Source organism: Salvelinus fontinalis, chromosome 1 (genome assembly GCF_029448725.1).
Source record: "Salvelinus fontinalis isolate EN_2023a chromosome 1, ASM2944872v1, whole genome shotgun sequence".
Taxonomy (NCBI): Eukaryota; Metazoa; Chordata; class Actinopteri; order Salmoniformes; family Salmonidae; genus Salvelinus; species Salvelinus fontinalis.
The window spans coordinates 72133505-72156053 of record NC_074665.1 but is presented as its reverse complement, the minus strand read 5'-3'; the positions used below and the strand labels follow the sequence as shown (position 1 = coordinate 72156053).

Genomic DNA, 22549 nt, shown 5'->3' with positions numbered 1-22549 from the left:
TGTACACAGGGGGCGGTGTGTGTGACAGACGAAAGGAGCGGTACCTCCACTGATCTCCTGTGTCGTGTGCGATGATCCTCAACCCTGCCTGATGCCCCACTGCAGAGTCAGCCCGGTCACTATAGGGCTCTCGTCAGAAGTAGTGCACTGTCGAGAATAGGGTGCCATTTGGGACACAATGTCTCTCCTCCCAACCATTCATCCATCTAGAATGCTAATAAGAGCCAGCTACTAAAACACACCGACACACAGTCCTTTGCATAATTCATACAGCAGCAGCGGGTCACTCTGCATAATGAGCAGTTTACTCTGGTTCTGGATGCCATTGTGACACCGCTAATCTGCATTTAGCACAGAAGAGAAAATAAAACAGAACGAGGGATGAGCGGAGCGCTTATGAACTTAATTGCTGTGAGCAAACAACCTCTGAAAGTAGTCATGCCGTCAGCGCTAAGACGAGAAAGTAATCCATTAATGGACAGACGGAGGCGACATAAAATGAATGTGAACAGGTCCAGTTTAGACAGCACGCTGTTGAATGTTTCCCTGTGGGCCCTTACTGACGATGATTACAAGGTTTCATTCAGTCATCTAACAGACTAATTGAATGTTCTAGCCTAATTAACATAGTGCCTATACATTTTAGTCATAATAGTGAATGTGACTCTACAAAGCCCATTTAACATAAAATAGCATATACTTTATGGTTCTCTTATTGTAATATTTTGCAGATTTGAGGTGTTTTATAATGTTGTAATGTTAAATCAAAAAAGAAAAATATCTATTATTTTTTAAATAAACTTGCCACCTGCAGGAGAAAGAGGATAGTCTAGATATTCTGTTTATCCTGCATGGTACTGTAATGTGACCATGAGGATCCATTTCCAACCACATGGTGGCAGTGTCATCCAGATAACCCCAAAAAACTATTGATACATTTCCTTATGCATGTAGTTACATTTAAAAATGTATTTACTCAGACGGTATTAAAACAAGTGCATGAATAGGCTACTAAATGTAACCAACGCTGTACAATTAATTATATCAAGTAAAACATAAAGTCAAGATGAAACTTAAGTACACACTGCCCCATTTTGAAAGCAAAATCTGACTTCATGATCACCACCTTAAAATAGAACAATGTTAAGATGACAAGATAACTACTGAAACCAAAGCACATCCTGTGCAAGTCTCTCACCAACCATCACCATGCCCTCTCAGAATCACTTCTGAAACAGACTGGAGGTATGCTTAGTACCATGAGTGAGGAGCATTCTTGCAGCATCATTTGAAACTACATGCAGTCAAATGAACAGGCAATGAGCCTGAGGAGCAGTGGGAACCATTAGAAGAGAAGACTTCCATATATGGAAGACAGACTAATGTGAACAGGCCATGGATGCGTCCGAAATGGCACCCTATATAGTGGGCCCTAGATCAGGGACTATGTAGCCATTGGGATGCATATCCCGAGTCTGGTGGTTAGTCAGTGAATCTGATGGATTATCTGTACCATATTCATACACTACATTTACACTGAGGGAGATCCCACCCCCTTTCTTCAACTGTAAATCCTGTATTAGTTTGCACAGTCCAATGTAATAACGAAGTAGGCCATTGTGATCGTACTAGACTGGAGGACAAGGCAGTCAGGGATCTTTTGTTGCAACATTGATATACCTTTGATGATTAAAACAGCTATAGCGTTGAAAGAGGTCAATGTAGCTGGATCATGTTTGGATTAATGAGCATCTTCACCTGCTGTCCTGACTGAACAGTATCAGAGCTTGTATTCGTAAAGCATCTCAGAGTAGAACCTCAAATATGGAATCAGTTTTGACTTGTAGATTTGAATTACTAAAGATTACATGGACAGGGAGGACAGGACCTATTTGAATACAGTTATCAGACTGGTAGTGGTGAACCATTGGCCAGAAATAACAGAGAGGAGAGTTGATGGCAGAGAAACACAATTACTAGAATGGATATTGCACTGTACTATTGCGGAAGTCTGAAGGGATATACCTGTTCTAGTAATTTTATTTCTATGGCCAGATATGACTGGAAGGGGAGTGAGGACGGCGTACACTGTACCAGAGATGGTTCATCTATAATGTTAACAGGATTATCTAGATAATTGAATTCAGACAGGACTGGAGTTGAGAGCGCCCCAAGTGATATTTGTACCACTAAAGAAATGGAAAAAAGACTAAGAGCACTAACCAGTTTGGGTTTGTGAATTTGGAAGTGGCACACAAGGGTAAGCTTTGATAAAGGGGCTTGTTTGCCATATAATGCTAATCACCAAGGTCCAAGGTTAAGGTCCAGTTAGACAACTTGGCATCATGCCAGACTTGTTTGGGTTGCTACAATCAGTGCAGACAAAGGGCTACCAAAAGTCGACCTAAAACTAGGCTAGTCACCACAAGCTAAGTGTGGCAGTACAGTAAACTCTATAACCAAACATGAACTTCATTGATTCATAATACTAATACTGTCCAACGACCTCAAAAGCATGACCTGGATTTTAACCTTTATTTAAAAGATGAATCAAACTGTCCCCTTTTTACTGTATGCCAGATGGTCCAGCACCATCCTCAGACAACTGCTTTATTTTGGTGTAATTCTCATTTCTGGAAAAGGCTTCAAATGGAACAAGCAAGGAGTTGGGTAGAGCCAAGTACGAGGTAGCGAGATCCTATTGGCACGTTCTATCATTCATTTGCATATTTCCGTAAGGGAACGCCTACGCTGAAGTGCACGCGTGCAATAACTCAATTCACCTTTGCACTCCTAAACAACGCAACTTTTTAAAACTTCGGCAAAGGGTAAAGTCAATAAAAACATAAAAGCTTAGGTTTGTAACAGATTTTAGTTTTGGGAACAGAAAACTGTATTTAGATCAAATGTAAAAAATAAAATAATAAAAAACGAGAATTTGCTAAATGTTGGCCAAATCCATCTCGTTCCATCTTCTCCCACTGTCGGCCACTGGATGCTTCACATTTATACATCCGGTGAAATATCTGTTTCATTGTTCCATCTGTGGTGGGCCAGGACAGAGTTAGGGAAACCCTGACTTTACCCTAGGCATTTTGCTGATATCGATCATTACAATAAGCCTATATTAAAGAAATATGAAGTTTGAAATTACATTTGTTTGCTAATATGGGTGATTGTTAATAGGACAATTGATGGCTACAACCATCAAATTAGATCTAGAGTCGGCTTCCTATTTCGCAACAAAGCCTCCTTCAATCATGCTGCCAAACATACCCTCGTAAAACTGACTTTTCTACCGATCCTCGACTTTGGCGATGTCATTTACAAAATAGCCCCCAACACTCCACTCAGCAAACTGGATGTCACAGTGCTGTCTGTTTTATCACCAAAGCCCCATATACTATCTACTGTGGCCTGTATGCTCTCGTTGACTGGTCCTCACTACATAACCGTCGCCAAACCCACTGGCTCCAGGTCATCTATAAGTCGTTGCTAGGTAAAGCCCCGCCTTATCACAGCTCACTGGTCACCATAGCAACACCCACCCATAGCACACGCTCCAGCAGGTATATTGCACTGGTCATCCCCAAAGCCAACACTTACTTCGGCCGCCTTTCCTTCCAGTTCTCTGCTGCCAATGACTGGAACGAATAAAGAATTATTATTTTTTTTTTAAGTCAAATCTCCCTCTCTAACTTTAAGCATCTGCTGTCAGAGCAGCTTACCGATCACTGTACACTGCCATTCTGTAAATAGCACACCCAACTACCTCTTCCCCATATTATTACTAACCCTCTTGCACCACAATAGCTGTACTTGCACATCTATCACTCCAGTATCAATGCTAAATTGTAATTATTACACCTCTATTCCCTACATTTGCACACACTGTACGTGGATTTTTCTATTGTGTTATTGACTGTACGTTTGTTTATCCCATCCCATGTGTAACACTTGTCGCACTGCTTTGCTTTATCTTGACCAGTTCGCAGTTGTAAATGAGAACAAGTTCTCAACTGGCCTACCTGGGTAAATAAAATCAAAACTAGTAGTTTTTTTTTTAAAGGATCATTTTAAACTGTTGCACATGAAATGTTTTAAACTTATTTCTATTTATCACATCAATATGGACTTTGGTCCAAGTCGCCCAGCTCTAATTTCCACAAGTAAATGAGTAGACTGTATGGCAGTGGAGTAAGCTGTAGTGTAGGCTATAACCAAACAGGCACTGAAACTGAGGGATACTTCATACTACTTAGCTTACTTATATCAAGTAAATGTATATTATGAAGCATTTTACATCAGCAGTTGTCAAAGTGCATTCCAGATAACCAGCCTAAAATCGAAAAAGAGCAAGCAATGAAGAGGCAGAAGCACAGTGGCTAGGATAAACTCCTTAGAAGGTAGGAACTTAGGAAGAAAGAGAGGAACCAGGTGACGAGGGGTTATACACTCTATAGTCTACAAAAATAAGGTTTACTAAATAGGTTTCCTCTATACTGAACTACTCCAACAGAGCCAGTCCTGGTGATGTGGAAACGGCGACAAAGAATGCAGCCATTGTTGATGAGGACAGAACAGAACTGCATAGTATCTGTGATGCCAAAGATAACACTATTCTCTTTGTGTCCGATGTTCTGCCTGCTGGGGAGACTGAATTACACTGCTGATAAGGCTGCTTTACAGTAGAAACACCACACCTGAACTACTGGTCAGTGATCTGGCATGCAATAGAGATGATCTACTGCTCGTGCTAAAGGGTCCATCTAAAATACAAGCATCAAACCAGTTTCACTTGGTAAAAATTCACTTCATTATTCCACGGCACACGTTCAGCCAAATCGCCTTGTTTTCTTATGACACAGAGAAAAAAAGTCCCCATCCAAAGCAATAGCCTAAAACGTTCCACAATGCAAAGTTTTAGCATGAAGCAAGCAAAAAAATATATTTAATAATCTTATTACAGTACTACTGTGGATTATTGGTTTCCCCCTTTAGAGATCTCCGGGGAGTACTCTGCCTTCTGCAGCAAGCACATCACATGGTACATGGAAAAACAGGAAATTAAAGGAATTCAGTGACCAAATTTCTTACACAAGCTTTTTGGCTAGAGGTACACTATGCATCTATACAAAAGTATGTGGACATCACTTCAAATTAGTGGATTCGGCTATTTCTGCCACACTCGTTGCTGACCGGTGTATAAAATCGAGCACAGGGGTATGCAATCTCCATAGACAAACAGTGACAGTAGAATGGCCTTACTGAAGAGCTCAGTGACTTTCAACATACAGTAGCGCCGTCATAGGATGCCACCTTTCCAACAAGTCAGTACGTCAAATATCTGCCCTGCTAGAGCCGCCCTTGGCAACTTATTGTGAAGTGGAAACGTCTTGGAGCAACAACGGTTCAGCCGCGAAGTGGTAGGCCACACAAGCGCACAAAACGGGACCACCGAGGGCTGAAATGCGTAAAAATCGTCTGTCCTTGGTTGCAACTCACTACCAAGTGCCTCTGGAAGCAACGTCACCACAAGAACAGTTAGTCGGGAGCTTCATAAAATTAGTTTCCATGGCTGAGCAGCCGCACACAAGCCTCAGATTCCCATGCGCTATACCAGCCGTTGGCTGGAATGGTATAAAGCTTGCCGCCATTGTACTCTGGAGCAGCGGAAACGCCTTCACCATCTGGCATCACGCCTTCACCATCTGGCAGTCCGACGGCCGAATCTGTGTTTGGCAGATGCCAGGAGAATGCTACCTGCCCCAATGAATAGTGACAACTGTAAAGATTTGTGGAGGAGGAATAATGGTCTGGGGCTGTTTTCATGGTTCGTGCTAGGCCCCTTAGTTCCAGTGAAAATGTACATTACATTTAAGTCATTTAGCAGACGCTCTTATCCAGAGCGACAAATCTTAACGCTGCAGCATACAATGACAATCTAGACGATTCTGTGCTTCCAACTTTGTGGCAACAGTTTTGGGAAGGCCTTTTCCAGCATGACAATGCCCTTGTGCACAAAGCAAATGATTTCCCGAAATCGGTGTAGAAGAACTTGACTGGCCTGCACAGAGCCCTTACCTCAAACCCATCGAACACCTTTGGGATGAATTGGAAATGACGACTGCAAGCCAGGCCTAATCATTCAACCCCGCTAATGCTCTTGTAGCTGAATGGAAACAAGCACCTGCAGCAATGTCCCAACATCTAGTGGAACACCTTCCCAGAGGAATGGAGGCTGTTATAGCAGTAAATGCCCCCCCCCCTCCATATTAAAGCCCATGATTTTGGAAGGAGATGTTCGACGAGCAGGTGTCCACATACTTTTGTCCATACGACCTAGTGTAGGTAGCATAGCTGTATCAAAAACAGACCACAGGCTTGTCATCTGAACTGCTGCAAGAGGGGTGTATTCACTATGAACCAAACAGATGAAACAGGGAGGGACAAATGCTAATTTTCACTGCAAAACATTGTGCTATGGTGTGCACCAATGAATACGACCCAGGCAATGCAGCCTCTGAAGACCCTCCCACTCACCACACCCCATTTAGATTCCTATGGAGTGCTGACTTCAGAATGGAAAGACTACTCATTTCAGACCATCCCTAAAATCCAGCTCTACTTTGGGTGTCAACAGAAGACATCGGAGGCTAATATATCCTCCTAACACTATGGTATTTTAAGTGCTGCCTAACCCCAAGGCTGAGGTTATATTGTTGGTGAATTAGCACCTTGTATAATGTAGGGTGGAGAAGGGTTATTTTTGAGGCTGTGTAACCATCAGCTCCTCCATCAGAATCTATATTTAGACTACACAGATGTTCAGAGAGAATCATCCCTCTACAGTCAGTGTCAAAGTTACAACTGCTGCAAAGTGCATGCAAATCAATAGCGCACAGCCTACATTTCAACAATATTACATTATTCAAGTCCTCTAATTCCTTGTCAAAATCCATGAGCCATACATTTCCAATAGTCTACCATTTGGCAGCTTGGACGGTGAACTGTAGTAGAATAACGGAGTCAGTGTTGGGGTGCATTCTTGTGCCTAACGGTTGGATCATGGTGAAAGTTGCATGGGTGTGACATGGCCATGCTTGGGGATCTCCAGATCAAGTGCAGTTGCCCCGTTACGAAAGGCAGATTTATAGACACCCAGGACATGTCCCGAATTGCACCATATTCCGTATATAGTGCACTACTTTTGACCAGGACCTATAAAGTCGCATACTAAATAGGGAACAGAGTGACATTTGGGACACACACCCAGTCAGCTATTTTGAGTACTGCTTATTATGCCAAGATGCTTCTGGAGAAGTATGAATAAACTCTAGTTGACTAAATTTGAGAGTAAAAAGTCAATATTGAAGTGTGTGTGTGTTAAATAGTCGCTGTTTTAGCAGTCCGTTACTCACATGGCTTTGTGCTTGTCCTCCGCCAGTATCTGGTCGTTGGGCTTCAGTCCATACCTATTGAGACAGAAGCAATATTAAAATAAACAGAATTTGATAAGATGCATGGTTAGCTTAGTCTAAAATGGTTATGTTCAAAACTCACTTGTCGAGGAAGTCCTTGTCCACAACAGCCGAGATGTCCAGCAGGGGGTTGCCCATCCCAAATAGAGCATTTTCACTGGAGAGAAAAGATAGAGAAGCATGACTCAGACACTCCAGTCGGCCTCATCCCCACATCTGGTGTGACAAAGTAAATAATAGTGAAAGTGCTGAAATCCCAGAGTCTTCAGACAATGTTGCCTAAAATGGTGGAACGGCAAATCGCTTAAATCGAAACCATGAACAAGTTCAGTTCCCCACAGGTTGTGACCAGACAAAGATCTAGGGCCTGCCAAGTGAGGCAGTGTGACACCTGTCCCTGTGTTTCTGTGGTGGCTCTGTTACCAGTGGAGCACATTTGAGGAAGTCCTGTGCGCCTCAGAGTGAAAGGGGTTAAGACAAGTCAAGTCTGTCATCTGAGCTGTTCCCTGTGAGCAACACGTGGGACACATGAGGAATCCTGTACTGAAGAGAGAACACAGGATCTAAGCAGAGGCGAACATATGCATGTCTCACTCAAATCATTCTATCAAACTAAACCATATCCTCTTAACTGTCAGTCTTAATAGAGGAGACCAATGGAAGAGTGCTGATCTAGGATCAGTTTTGCCTTTTAGATAATAATGAATAAGATTACACGGACACGGAGGACCTAATCCTAGATCAGCACTTCCTACTCAGACAGAATATGAATGCATGATGCAACTGTGTTGGTTATGAAGAATCGTACTAAACCCCTATGGGTGTTTCAGCACACTATGGGGAGCCTAAACTGTTTATTCCACTGACAACATCATATTTTAGGCACATGCAGCTATCACATAGGCACATGTGGAGCTCGTGTGTCACCTAACAGCTGAAGGCCTGTATAGCAACTTCACCCTATGCATGCATGCACACACACAGAGCAAACCTGAAAAATGCAGGCCAGTGCACATTCCATAATGCATTTAAACTCCATATGGTAATGGGACAATATAGGCAGTAACTGAGGGTACATTTATTTTAATCACACACTTTGAAAGAAATTGTTATATTTGACAAGGTTTCATAGCTTTGACAGGTTCTGGTCACGTTCTACTCTTAAGACAAGATAATTGACCCTCAAATCCTGCAGTTTCTTCCAAGTCATTCCCTAACAAGAAGTCCATAGGATATAGCCGATCACTATGATGTTTCAGTTATTCCCTTTTGAGCTAACCATTATCACTGGAATAACAGGAGAAACATGACACAATATACGAAAATTATTATTTCCTTCCCAGCAATATAACAATCTTACCTTGCAGTAGTCATTGTGTCAGTTTAGGTTGATTATAGCTTTAGCCTAACAAACTGGTGAAGCTACTACTCAATTCCAACCAGCAATAGCAGTGTGCTAATTTCGCAGCAATTTTGACTAAAACTGGAACCTCCTCGAAAACCGTTTCCAAAACGGATTGGCTTGAACTGCACTGGGCGGCGCGATATAATTTTTTTCTAGGTATGTGGTTGGCTGCACACGTCACCTATTTTCAGTCCTTAGCACGTTTGCATAGCTAGTTACTTAAATAAACATTAGCGTTCCCTAACGTGATACTTTGTTGCACATACTGATTAATAGCCGATGTACAACGTATCCATTTTGCATCATGCATGGAAAATGCAGCTGTGGTTAGGGATACAAAGCTTGGACCGTCATGGCCACCATATAAGCATTATGGTGCTCTCTGATGCAATAATTTAAGCACAGCAGCAGAATGACAACTTGTGTAATCTCGTTTCATAAGAGCGCGTGTCAGAACAAGATATTATGCGCCAATATTGTTGCACGTGGAAATTCATTGCATTCTTGCTAGCTACCTGAACCAGTATCGCACAGATCGATACTACTTTCACTAGCTACCTACCCAGCTCTGTGCTTGTTTACGAAGCATCACTACAAAGCCAAAATTGATCAGCATCTTATACACACCTGAGCATTGAGTTTCTAAATACGGTTAGATACACTTACCCAAGTACTTGATCTGTCACTCTGCCTTTCTCCATGTTGGCTTCTACAACCGCACTAATCTCTGCAGACACAACGACCGTTTTATTGGACAAAAAATCTATCACATGCTGGCTTGCGATATTGCCTGAATTAAAACATGTGTGACTCGCTATTCCAGAGTGAGACAGCTTTGATTTCGATTTATAATCAATAGAAAAATGTAGGTAACTTTTGCTAATACCGAGATCACCTGTACCAACCTGGTCTCAGAGCATTTCGTATTATTTTGTACGTATATCCTAGGCGCCCTATTAATACATAAAAATATAACCTCAACCTGTAAAGCTTATTTCTCTCAAATTTGTGTACATCCCTGTTAGTGAGCATTTCTCCTTTGCCAAGGTAATCCAGCCATATTAATCCAGACATATTAGGCACACCTGTTAATTTAAATGTATTCCAGGTGACTACCTCAGCTGGTTGCAATAATGCCAAGAGTGTGCAAAGCTGTCAAGGCAAAGGGTGGCTACTTTGAACAATCTCAAATATTAAATATATTTTGATTTATTTCACACTTTTTTGGTTACTACATGATTCTGTGTGTTATTTCATAGTTTTGATGTCTTCCCTATTATCCTACAATGTAGAAAATAGTCAAAATAAAGAAAAACCTTTGAATGAGTAGGTGTTCCAAAAACGTTTGACCGGTAGTGTATGTACATGTAGGAACTTTGAGGATCTGGGGACCCATGCCAAATCTTTTCAGTCTCCTGTGGGGGAATAGGTGTTGTCGTGTCCTCTTCACGACTGTCTTGGTGTGTGTGGACCATGATAGTTTGTTGGTGATGTGGACACCAAGGAACTTGAAGATCTCAACCTGCTCCACTACAGCCCCGTCGATGAGAATGGGGGCATGCTCGGTCCTCCTTTTCCTGTAGTCCACAATCATCTCCTTTGTCTTAATCACGTTGAGGGAGAGGTTGTTATCCTGGCCTACCACTTGTGTCATCTGCAAACTTAAGGATGGTGTTGGAGTCCTGCTTGGCCATGCCATCATGAGTGAACAGGGAGTACAGGAAGGGTCTGAGCATGCACCCCTGAGGGGCCCCCGTGTTGAAGATCAGCGTGTTGCCTACCCTTACCCCTGGGGATGGCCCGTTAGGAAGTCCAGGATCCAGTTGCAGAGTGGGGTGTTTAGTCCCAGGGTCCTTAGCTTATTGATGAGCTTTGATGGCACTATGGTGTTGAACGCTGAGCTGTAGTCAAGTTGAAAATATCAGTGAAGACACTTGCCAGTTGGTCAATGCATGCTCGGAGTACACGTCCAAGTAATCCATCTGGCCCTGCGGCCTTGTGAATGTTGACTTGTTTAAAGTTTTTACTCACATCGGCTACGGAGTGGGTGATCACACAGTCGTCCGGGAACAGCTGATGCTCTCATGCATGCTTGTGTTGCTTGCATAGAAGTTATTTAGCTCGTCTGGTAGGCTTGTGTCACTGGTCAGCTTGCGGCTGTGCTTCCCTTTGAAGTCCGTAATAGTTTTTAAGCCCTGCCTGTGTAGTACAATAGTTTACAAGCCCTGCCTGTGTAGTGCAAGCGGAGCCTGTGTAGTACAATTCAATCTTAGTCCTGTATTGATGCTTTGCCTGTTTGATGGTTTGTCAGAGGGCATAGCAGGATTTCTTATAAGTGTCCGGGTTAGAGTCCCACTCCTTGAATGCGGCAGCTCTACCCTTTAGCTCAGTGCGGATGTTGCCTGTAATCCATGGCATCTGGTTGGGGTATGTACGGTCACTGTGGGGACGACGTCGTTGATGCACTTATTGATGAAGCCAGTGACTGATGTGGGATTTGTGAGATTTGTTTATGACAGTTTGCGGTGGAACACATGAACATGCACCGAATCCAGGTGAAAGCTATGATTCCTTATTCATGCCACTTGTTAAATCCACTTCAATCAGTGTAGATCAGGCGTCCCCAACAGGTCGATCGCATGCTACCAGTAGATCTCAGGCCACCTATGAGAAAGTAGCTCGAAAGTAAATTTTCAATTTCCACCGCAAACTGTCATAAACATATCTCACAAGTATCAGACACCGCAAGCTCCCATCTACTATCTAATCCATTCAGAATTGACATTATCCCAGCCCTGTCTAGCCACTATTGGCTTAAAAAGCCAAACTTAACACTATACCTGTCAATTCATTTCCAGAAATATTCCCTGCCTGTCTGTGTGGTGCGCATGTTTGTCTATAATCATGATAACCATCTTGTGGGTTGACAGAAATATTTTCCCCAATACCTTCTCAATTAAATGTTAACTGCAAAGTAGTCTTACATCGCAGAAGTATGTCATGAGTAAATATATCATTTGTATCTATTATTTGCAAACTTTGCTATGAAATGAGCAGCAGCAGTACACAGTTGCAACTTTTGCTTGGGACAATAAAAGGCTACTCTAAAATGTGCAGTTTTGTCACAGATGTCACAGTTTTGAGGAAGCATGTAATTGGCTTGCTGAATGCAGGAATGTTAATTTCTCTACCATAAGCCACCTCCAAAGTTGTTTCAAAGAATTTGACCAACCGGCCTCACAACAATGTATGGCATTTTGTGGGCAAGCAGTTTGCTGATGTCAATGTTGAGAATAGAGTGCCCCATGGTGGCGGTGGGGTTATGGTACGGGCAGGCATAAACTTACTTACAATGAACACAATTGCATTTTATCGATGACAATTTGAATGCACAGAGACACCGTGATGAGATCCTGAGGCCCATTGTTGTGCAACTCATCCGTCACCATCACCTCATGTTTCACCGTGATAATGCACTGTCCCATGTCGCAAGGATCTGTACACAATTCTTGGAAGCTGAAAATGTCCCAGTTCTTCCATAGCCTGCATACTCACCAGACATGTCACCCATTGAGCAGGTTTGGGATGCTCCGGATCAATGTGCACGAACACAAACCGGTTTAGCATGTCCCGAGGTCATCATTGAACAAAGCCTGGAAAACAGCAGGGGCATTGGTGAGTCCAAATGGCATGACCTGGTACTCATAATGTCCACTGGCTGTGTTGAAGGCTGTCTTCCACTCATCCCCCCCGCGTATCCGAACCAGGTGGTAGGCATTTCGAAGGTCCAACTTGGAAAATATGGTGGCCGCCTGGAGAGGTTCAAACGCAGAGGAGAGGTAGAGGTAACGATTCTTGACAGTAATGTCATTAAGTCCCCAGTAGTCAATGCACAGATGTAGGGTCTTGTCCTTCTCCACAAAGGAAAACCCTGCGCCGGCAGGAGATGCAGACGGACAGTGGCCAGAGACTCCTCTATGTACTCCTCCATAGCTTTGGTCTTTGGTCCAGACAGAGAATACAATCGACAAACGAGGTGGTGTGGTGCCTGGGAGAAGATCAATGGAACAATCATAAGGACCGGGTAGGGAAGTAGCACGTGCCTTACTGAACACTTCCAGGAGGTCATGGTATTCTGTGGGGATAGCAGAGACATCCACAGTCTTGCTAACATCCTGAGGAAGGTACCTTGAGGAAGGCTGTCCTGCTTGAAGGCAGTGGGACTGGCAAACTGGGCTCCAACCCAGGATGGAGCTTGTGGTCCAGTCAGGGCGGCAGGTAGCCTAGTGGTTAGAGCGTTGGACTAGTAATGGAAAGGTTGCAAGATCAAATCCCTGAGCTGACAAGGTAAAAATCTGTCGTTCTGCCCCTGAACAAGGCAGTTAACCCAGTGTTCCTAGGCCGTCATTGAAAATAAGAATTTGTTCTTAACTGACCTGCCTAGTTAAATAAAGGTAAAAAATCAAAGGATTGTGTTTTTGGAGCCAGGAAAAACCCAACACAACCGGAACATGGGGAGATGTAATGAGGAGAAACTATTGTCTCACTGTGGTTACCAGAAACCCATAATTGAACGGGCACAGTACTATTGGTGACTTCCCCTATAGAGCGGCCATCCAGTGCCCTAGCATCCATGGGCACAGAGAGAGGCTGGGTGGGAATACCAAGCTCTGAAGCAATAGTGGCATACATAACATTTTCATCAGCCCCAGAGTCAATGAGCACTCGGCGAGACTTAGTTTGGTCTCCCCACAGCACAAGAGCAAAAAGGGGTGTGCGAGTGATGGGAATTAGGGAACTCCCAGTCTAACACACCATGGTACTGGTACCCACTATAGACAAGGGTTTCCTAATAGGGCAGGTAGCTATAAAATGTCCTGCCCCTCCACAGTACAGACAACAGTTACTGTTAATCCTCCTTGAGCGCTCCCAAACTGATAGCCTAGTTCTTCCCAACTGCATAGGCTCAGGAGTATCCAACTCACCCGACATAGATTCATGAGAGAGCTCGGGTGGCTTCGACTCCTCTCAGAAGAGCTGCCTTCGGAAACTTACGGATTCCATAGGAGGTGAACGTGCCATATCGGTGGCACGAGTGTGCCCGAGAGTCCAGTGTTGCCAACTTAGTGACTTTGTCGCTATATTTAGCGAGTATTCAGACCCATCTAGCAACACATTTTCAAAAAATCGACTAGCGACAAATTTGTTCTTTGTCTTTGTAAAATGTTCTTTGTCTAAAATAAATCACTGCACAAAAATAAATCACTGCATTTGACTCACACAGCCTCTGTGTGCCTCTCTGTGACATGAGCTAAACATCTAGCTGGCTAGCTCATCATGTCTCAGTCTAAACTGTACACTCAAAAATACAGAAAGGAGTGGGAATCAAACCCTGAATTCAAAGGCTGGTTGAAGCCGTTTATTGGAGATGATACACGGGCATACTGCCTGTATTGTAACGGCTGATTTCTACGCCAAACTTAGTGATGTAAAAAAACACATGACAACTCAAGAACATACTCAAAAGGCAAAGCCTTATAACAGTTCCACCCAAAACAAGCTGCCATTTATGGTTTAAAAAATTGACTCTGCAAAAAAGGCTGAGGCCACCATGGCATTAGCTATCGCTGAACACTGTTCCATGCTGGCATGTGATCACATTGGAGAAGCATGTAGAGCTGCTTTCTCAGACTCCACTGCTGCTACCCACTTAAAAATACACAGGACAAAGTGCACAGAAATGAATAATGGTGTTCTAGCACCATAATTTCTGAAAAAGTTGGTCGCAGATGTGGGTGACCAGCGTTTCAGCCTCCTCCTCGATGAGTCCACGGATGTAAGTGTTTCTAACTTCTTTGGGATAGGGGGGCGCTGTTTTCACTTTGTAAAAAATCGTTACCAAATTAAACTGCCTCATACTCAATTCTTGCTCGTACAATATGCATATTATTATTACTATTGGATAGAGAACACTCTCAAGTTTCTAAAACCGTTTGAGTTATATCTGTGAGTAAAACATAACTCATTTTGCAGCAAACTTCCTGCCAGGAAGTGAAAAATCTGAAATCGAGGCTCTGTTCCAGGGCCTTCCTATTCATTTGCTTGAAATCTATGGATATACATGCACTTCATACGCCTTCCACTAGATGTCAAGAGGCAGTGAGAGGTGGAATGGGGTGTCTAGCTTGATGTGAGGCCGAACAAGAGCTCTTGGAATGACGTGACCACTTTTTCCTTTGTTCAGCAAGGCGCGGGAAGGAACCCTGGATTGCGATCTGAAAAGCTTTCGTTATAGACGGCTAATATCTCCGGCTTTGATTTTATTTGATAAATGTGATAATATCATCGTAAAGTATGTTTTTTCAACATAGTTTTATCAGATTATTGAAAGTTTATCGGGAGTTTTGGCTTTTTCCGTTCTCTGCGTTTGGTGATGATGGACAGCTTCGTGCCACTTGGCTAGCTTTGGTTGCTAATTCGACAGGAGAAAAGGACATTCTAAAACCAAACAACGATTGTTCTGGACAAAGGACCCCTTGTACAACATTCTGATGGAAGCTCAGCAAAAGTAGGAACCATTTATGATGTTATTTCGTATTTCTGTTGAAAATGTTTAGTAATATTTTCCGCCCTGATTTTGGGCGCTGTCTCGCTATAACGTAAGCTGTATGTCGTACTAAAGTTATTTTTAAAATCTAACACAGCGGTTGCATTAAGAACTAGTGCATCTTTCATTTGCTGTCCAACATGTATTTTCTAGTAAAGTTTATGATAAGTTATTTGGTCAGATTAGGTGAGTGTCAGAAATATATCCGGACATTCTGGGAAAAAGTTGCTACATTTTCACAATGTATAACCACAGATTTCAGCTCTAAATATGCACATTTTCGAACAAACCATATATGTATTGTGTAATATGATGTTATAGGACTGTCATCTGATGAAGATTGTGGTTAGTGAATAAATTTATATCTTTTGCTGTTTTTTTCGCTATCGCTACCTTTGCGTTGAATGAATGCGGTTGTGTGTTTGGCTATTGTAGTTAGCTAATATAATGCTATATTGTTTTTTTGTGGTAAAACACTTAAAGAATCTGAAACATTGGCTGGATTCACAAGATCTTTGTCTTTCATTTGCTGTACACCATGTATTTTTCATAAATGTTTTATGATGAGTATTTAGGCATTTCACGTTGGTCTCTGTAATTGTTCTAGCTGCTTCGGTGCTATTTGTGATTGTAGCTGCAATGTAAAACTATGATTTATACCTGAAATATGCACATTTTTCGAACAAAACATAGATTTATTGTATAACATGTTATAAGACTGTCATCTGATGAAGTTGTTTCTTGGTTAGTGACTAATTCTATCTCTATTTGGTCGGTTTTGTGCAAGCTACCTGTGCTGTGAAAGAAATGTCTGTGCTTTTTTGTATTTAGTGGTGAGCTAACATAAATATACGTGGTGTTTTCGCTGTAAAACATTTAAAAAATCAGACATGTTGGCTGGATTCACAAGATGTTTATCTTTCATTTGCTGTATTGGACTTGTTAATGTGTGAAAGTTAAATATTTCAAAAAAATATTTTTTGAATTTCGCACGCTGCCTTTTCAGTGGAATGTGGGGGGGAACCCAGGGGCTAGACAGGCTAAGTACCTGGGGATTGTGATAAGGTACTTTAGTGACACCAAGCAGACAATTGTATCAACATTTCTGGGGCTTGTTGAGTTGGAGGGAGGAGATGCCAAATCTATAGCCAGTGCTGTTGTGGCTTTCCTCCAGAAGTGTTGTCTTAAAAAAGGGAAACTCCTGGGGATAGGGACTGACAATGCCTCTGTTATGACCAGGGATTAACAATGGGGTCCATAAAGTGCTCAAGGAGGAGTATGGCCTCAGATATCTGGTTCTTATTCGCTGTGTGTGCCACTCTCTGCAGCTTTCTGTAAGTCATGCTTCCAATGACATCATCCCCCGTAGTGTGGAGTACTTGGTAGGAGAGACTTATTAATGGTTTTCAGTGTCTCCAAAGCTCAGGGAGGCCAACAAGGACATATATGAGACCATCAACTGTGGGGAGAAACCTTTAGAGATAACCAAGGTCCTGGAGAACGCTGCACTTCCTAGGAGTCACGTGTACCCATTGTCCCAGGAGGAGACAGTAGCTATGGAGACATATGTTGCTGAATCGCTGGGACAGGGGAACATTCGGCCCTCCGCATCACCCGTCTCCTCGAGCTTCTTTTTTGTGAAGAAGAAGGAGGGAGGTCTGCGTCCGTGCATTGATTATCGAGGTCTAAATTCTATCACAGTGAGGTTTAGTTACCCACTACCTCTCATTGCTACGGCGGTGGAATCATTTCACGGGGCGCGCTTCTTCACATAACTGGACCTGAGGAGTGCGTATAATCTGGTGCGTATCCGGGGAGGAGATGAGTGGAAAACCGCATTTAGTACTACATCTGGCCATTATGAGTACCGCGTCATGCCATATGGGTTGAAAAATGCTCCAGCCGTCTTCCAATCCTTCGTAGATGAGATTCTCTGAGACCTGCTCGGGCAGGGAGTGGTAGTGTACATCGATGACATCTTGATCTATTCTGGCACACGTGTCTCTGGTGCGTAAGGTACTTGGGCGACTGCTGGAGCATGACCTGTATTGCAAGGCCGAGAAATGTGTGTTCTTCAAACAGGCCGTTTCCTTCCTGGGTTATCGTATTTCCACCTCCGGGGTGGTGATGGAGTGTGACCGCGGTACAGCCGTGCGTAATTGGCCGACTCCGACCACGGTGAAAGAGGTGCAGCGGTTTTTAGGGTTTGCCAATTACTACCGGAGGTTTATCCGGGGTTTTGGTCAGGTGGCTGCTCCCATTACCTCACTGCTGAAGGGAGGACCGGTGCGCTTGCGTTGGTCAGCAGAGGCGGGCAGAGCTTTCAGTCGTCTAAAGGAGCTGTTCACCAATGCGCGCGTGTTGGCGCATCCGGACCCCTCTTTAGCGTTCATAGTGGAGGTGGACGCGTCCGAGGCGGGGGTCGGGGCCATGCTGTCCCAGCGCTCAGGCGTGCCACCAAAGCTCCGCCCTTGTGCCTTCTTTTCGAGGAACCTCGGTCCGGCGGAGCGAAACTATGACGTGGGGGACCGGGAGTTGTTAGCTGTAATCAAGGCTCTGAAGGTGTGGAGACATTGGCTTGAGGGGGCGAAGCACCCTTTTCTCATCTGGACTGATCATCGTAATCTCGAGTATATCCTGGCAGCAAGGAGACTAAATCCGCGTCAAGCTAGATGGGCCATGTTTTTTACCCGGTTTCGTTTCACCATCTCGTACCGGCCAGGCTCCCAAAACACCAAAGCCGACGCGCTGTCCCGCCTCTATGATACCGAGGAGCGGTCCGTTGAGCCGACTCCCATCATTCCACCTTCATGTCTCGTGGCACCGGTAGTACGGGAGGTGGACGCGGAAATAGAGAGGGCCTCACGGTTAGAGCCAGCCCCCCCTCAGTGTCCAGCAGGGTCTCAGTACGTGCTGAGGGTGTTCCGGGATAAACTAATCTGTTGGGCTCATACTCTACCCTCCTCGGGTCATCCTGGCATCGAGAGGACAGTGCGGAGTCTTAGAGGGAGATACTGGTTGCCCACGTTGGCTAAGGACGTGAGATTTTATGTCTCCTCCTGCTCGGTGTGCGCTCAGAGCAAGGCTCCTCGACACTTGCCTAGAGGGAAGTTACAGCCCCTCCCCGTTCCACAACGGCCGTGGACACACTTATCGGTGGACTTTCTTACCGACCTTCCCCCGTCCCAGGGAAGGACTATGACCCTGGTCGTTGTGGATCGGTTTTCTAAGTCCTGCCGTCTCATCCCATTGCCCGGTCTCCCTACGGCCCTGCAGACTGCGGAGGCCTTGTTTACCCATGTCTTCCGGCACTATGGGGTGCCTGAGGACATCGTTTCTGATCGGGGCCCCCAATTCACGTCCAGAGTTTGGAGGGCGTTTATGGAGAGACTGGTGGTCTCGGTCAGCTTGACCTCGGGTTTTCACCCCGACAGTAATGGGCAGGTGGAGCGCGTAAACCAGGATGAGGGCAGGTTTCTGCGGTCATATTGCCGGGACCGGCCTGGTGAGTGGGCGAGGTATGTTCCTTGGGCTGAGCTCGCTCAGAACTCCCTTCGCCAGTCCTCAACAAACATGTCCTCTTTTGAGTGTGTGTTGGGTTACCAGCCGGTCCTGGCCCCATGGCATCAGAGCCAGACCGAGGCTCCTGCGGTAGAGGAATGGGTACAGCGCTCCAAGGACACCTGGAAAGCCGCCCAGGAGTTGCTGAGACTGGCGGGGGAATGGCAGAAGAGGAGCGCTGACCAGCACCGCAGTGAGGCCCCCGTGTTCGCACCGGGGGACCGGGTCTGGCTCTCGACCCGAAACCTGCCCCTCCGCCTGCCCTGCCGGAAGCTGGGGCCGCAGTGTGTGGGGCCATTTAAAGTCCTGAGGAGAATAAACGAGGTGTGTTACAGGTTACAACTTCCTAGATATTACCGTATTAACTCCTCGTTTCATGTGTCTCTCCTCAGGCCGGTGGTGGCTGGGCCCCTTCAGGAAGGTGAGGTGCCTGAGGTCCCTCCGCTCCCTCTGGACATCGAGGGGTCCCCGGCGTACACAGTACGTGGCATTCTGGACTCGAGACGCCGTGTGAGGGGCCTACAGTACCTCATGGACTGGGAGGGGTACGGTCCGGAGGAGAGGTGCTGGGTGCCGGTGGGGGACATTTTGGATCCTTCTTTCCTGAGAGACTTCCACCACCTCCACCCGGATCGCCCGGCACCTCGCCCTCCGGGTCGCCCTCGAGGCCGGTGGCATTAAAAACACAAGAATCGACAGAATAATGTTCATTTGTAGTTCTTAACATATTTAGGGTGTTTTTTTTAACTCACTTTTTGTCTCTCCCACGATGTTATTCCTCTCTCCTACAGCGTCCATCACAATTACATGCACATGGCCAATTATGCAAATTAGGTGATTGCGTCATTTAGCAACTTCTAGCGACTTTTACGACTTTCCTTACTGAGGAGTTGGCAACACTGGACCAGACCTCCTCTCACTCTTGCGTTCCCTTTGGCGTCCATAAATTTGAATGGTTAAAGCGATAAGGGAGTCGAGGTCCACCGGCAGTTCCCGAGCAGCTAGCTCATTCTTTACCTCCTCAGATAATCCGTGCAGAAAAGTATCGAAAAGAGACTCCGGATTCCAAGCACTCTCGGCAGCCAACATGCGAAAGTCCACCGCGTAGTCTGCCACACTACGGGAGTTTTGACGTAAGTCAAGCAGTTTGCTGGCCGCCTTTCTCCCGGATACCGGAGACTCAAAAACGTCTCACCTCTGCCAGGAATTCCTCCAAACGACCGCAAATGGCAGATTGTTGTTCCCAAACTGCCATAGCCCAGGAAAGCACCCTTTCCGACATTAGCTTAATTATATACACTATCTTTGATCAGTCTGAAGAAAACGAAGATGGCTGTAACTCAAAAATAAGCGAGCACTGAGAAAGAAAACCCCAGCAGGTACCAGGTCACCCCGAATATCGCTCTGGAGGAGGTAAGCGGGGTTCACTGGGAGTCGGGATAGGCTGTACAAACTCACCACAGATAGGGGAAAAAAATACTGGGTGATTGTTTTTTTTCCAGAGGTGGCAGGTAGCCTCTGAGCTAACTCCCTGATTTGCTCCATAATAGCCTTTAACCCATGGTCGTGGCATTCCGTCAAGGAACTAAGCCCTTCCAAAAGGCCCTGTAGCAACTCCTGATGTCTCCCAATGGTGGCTCCCTGTAGGGAGACAGACATGGCCCAAGTCTGCTGGGTCTGTCATGGCCAGTTTGTACTATCATGACACTAGGCGAGACCCAAATGCAGACACAGGAGGCAGATGTTTGGAGTTTAAGATGTTTAATAAATCCAAAGGGAATAGGCAAGAGAATGGTCATGGACAGGCAAAAGGTCATAACCAGATCAGAGTCCAGGAGGTACAGCGTGGCAGGCAGGCTCGAGGTCAGGGCAGGCAGAATGGTCAGGCAGGCGGGTACAGTGTCCAAAACAGGCAAGGGTCAAAACCGTGAGGACTAGAAAAAGGAGAAAAGGCAAAGCAGAAAAATGGGAAAAAACGCTGTTAGGCTTGGACATACAAGACGAACTGGCACAGAGAGACAGGAAACACAGGGATAAATACACTGGGGAAAACAAGCAACACCTGGAGGGGGTAGAGACAGTAATGAGGACAGGTGAAACAGATCAGGGTGTGACAGTTGTAGGTTACATGTTCAAGTGTATTTAATTAATTTACATGGCAGAATTCAATCAAACTCTGAATTGCGTAATGAATAAAATAAAAAATAAACAAACAAGAATACATGAAACGTACATTTAGGTAACGGTGGTAACGGTGGTTTCCTGGTCATTTTATTAGGTGATTCGTAAGGAATGACAGGATGCTCTCAATTGTGCATCTGTAAAAGTTTGTGAGGGTTTTAGGTGCCAAGCTGTTGCGCTTTCTTCACCACACTGTCTGTGTGGGTGGACCATTTCAGTTTGTCAGCAACGTGTACGCCAAGGAACATGAAGCTTTCCACCTTCTCCCCTGCTGTCCCATCGATGTGGATAGGGGGGTGCTCCCTGTGCTGTTTACTGAAGTCCACGATCAGCTCTTTTGTTTTGTTGACGTTGGGTGAAAGGTTATTTTCCTGGCACCACACTCCCATGGCCCTCACCTCCTCCCTGTAGGCTGTTTCGTCATTGTTGGTAATCAGGCCTACTACTGTTGTGTCGTCTGCAAACTTGATGATCGAGTTGGAATCGTGCATGGCCACCCAGTCATGGGTCAACAGGGAGTACAGGAGGGGGCTGAGCACACACACTTGTGGGCCCCTGTGTTGCGGATCAGGGATATGGAGGTGTTGTTTCCTACGTTCATCATCTGGGGGCAGTCTGTCAGGAAGTCCAGGACCCAGTTGCACAGGGCGGGGTTCAGACCTAGGGCCCCAGGCTTAATGATGAGCTTGGAGGGTACTATGGTGTTGAATGCTGAGCTATAGTCAACGAACAGCATTCTTACATAGGTATTCCTCTTTTCCATATGGGATAGGGTAGTGTGCAGTGTGATGATATCTTCTGTGGATCTATTGGGGCGGTAAGCAAATTGAAGTGGTTCTAGGGTGTCAGGTAAGGTAGAGGTGATATGATCCTTGACGAGTCTATCAAAGCACGTCATGATGACAAAAGTGAGTGCTACGGGGCAATTGTCATTTAGTTCAGTTACCTTTGCTTTCTTGGGTACAGGAACAATGGTGGACGTCTTGAAGCACGTGGGGACAGCAGACTGGAATAGGGAGAGATATGGAGAGATGGAATGTGGGTTCTTCCCTCAGTCAATGAGCTGAGGTTGTCGGTTAAATGTTCTACAAGTTAAGAATACCGTAACAGAGAGATACCTTTAGTCCCGTCAGAGGGGAAAGGGCTGACTAGTCCTTGGGTATTGTCCTTTCCTTGTGTTCCTGGACCATTTGCCATGCAGCTCCAGGTGGCAGAGAAGACATCAATTAGTGCCGAGCCTACAAATGTAAATGTATCACTACTGTTATAACAAGGATTACTGTGTTATAAATAAGAGAGGAATTGCTGTTGGGA

At 45.0% G+C, this 22549-nt stretch overlaps 1 protein-coding gene across 2 annotated transcripts in view; it reads right to left on the bottom strand.

Annotated features, from left to right (window-relative positions):
• Nucleotides 1-9791, bottom strand: part of LOC129861164 (adenosine kinase-like) — a 256964-nt gene extending 247173 nt beyond the window's left edge. The window contains exons 1-3 of one of the 2 annotated variants that reach the window (XM_055932348.1): nucleotides 9553-9791; nucleotides 7564-7638; nucleotides 7422-7475 (exon numbers count right to left, since the gene is read on the bottom strand). In XM_055932348.1, coding sequence (XP_055788323.1) covers nucleotides 7422-7475; nucleotides 7564-7638; nucleotides 9553-9587 — 164 coding nt within the window. In that variant the 5' untranslated portion in view covers nucleotides 9588-9791. Of the gene's footprint in view, nucleotides 1-7421; nucleotides 7476-7563; nucleotides 7639-8841; nucleotides 8985-9552 lie in introns of those variants that run through there. The other variant, XM_055932343.1, reaches the window with a different exon arrangement.
• Nucleotides 9792-22549: the final 12758 nt, after the last annotated feature.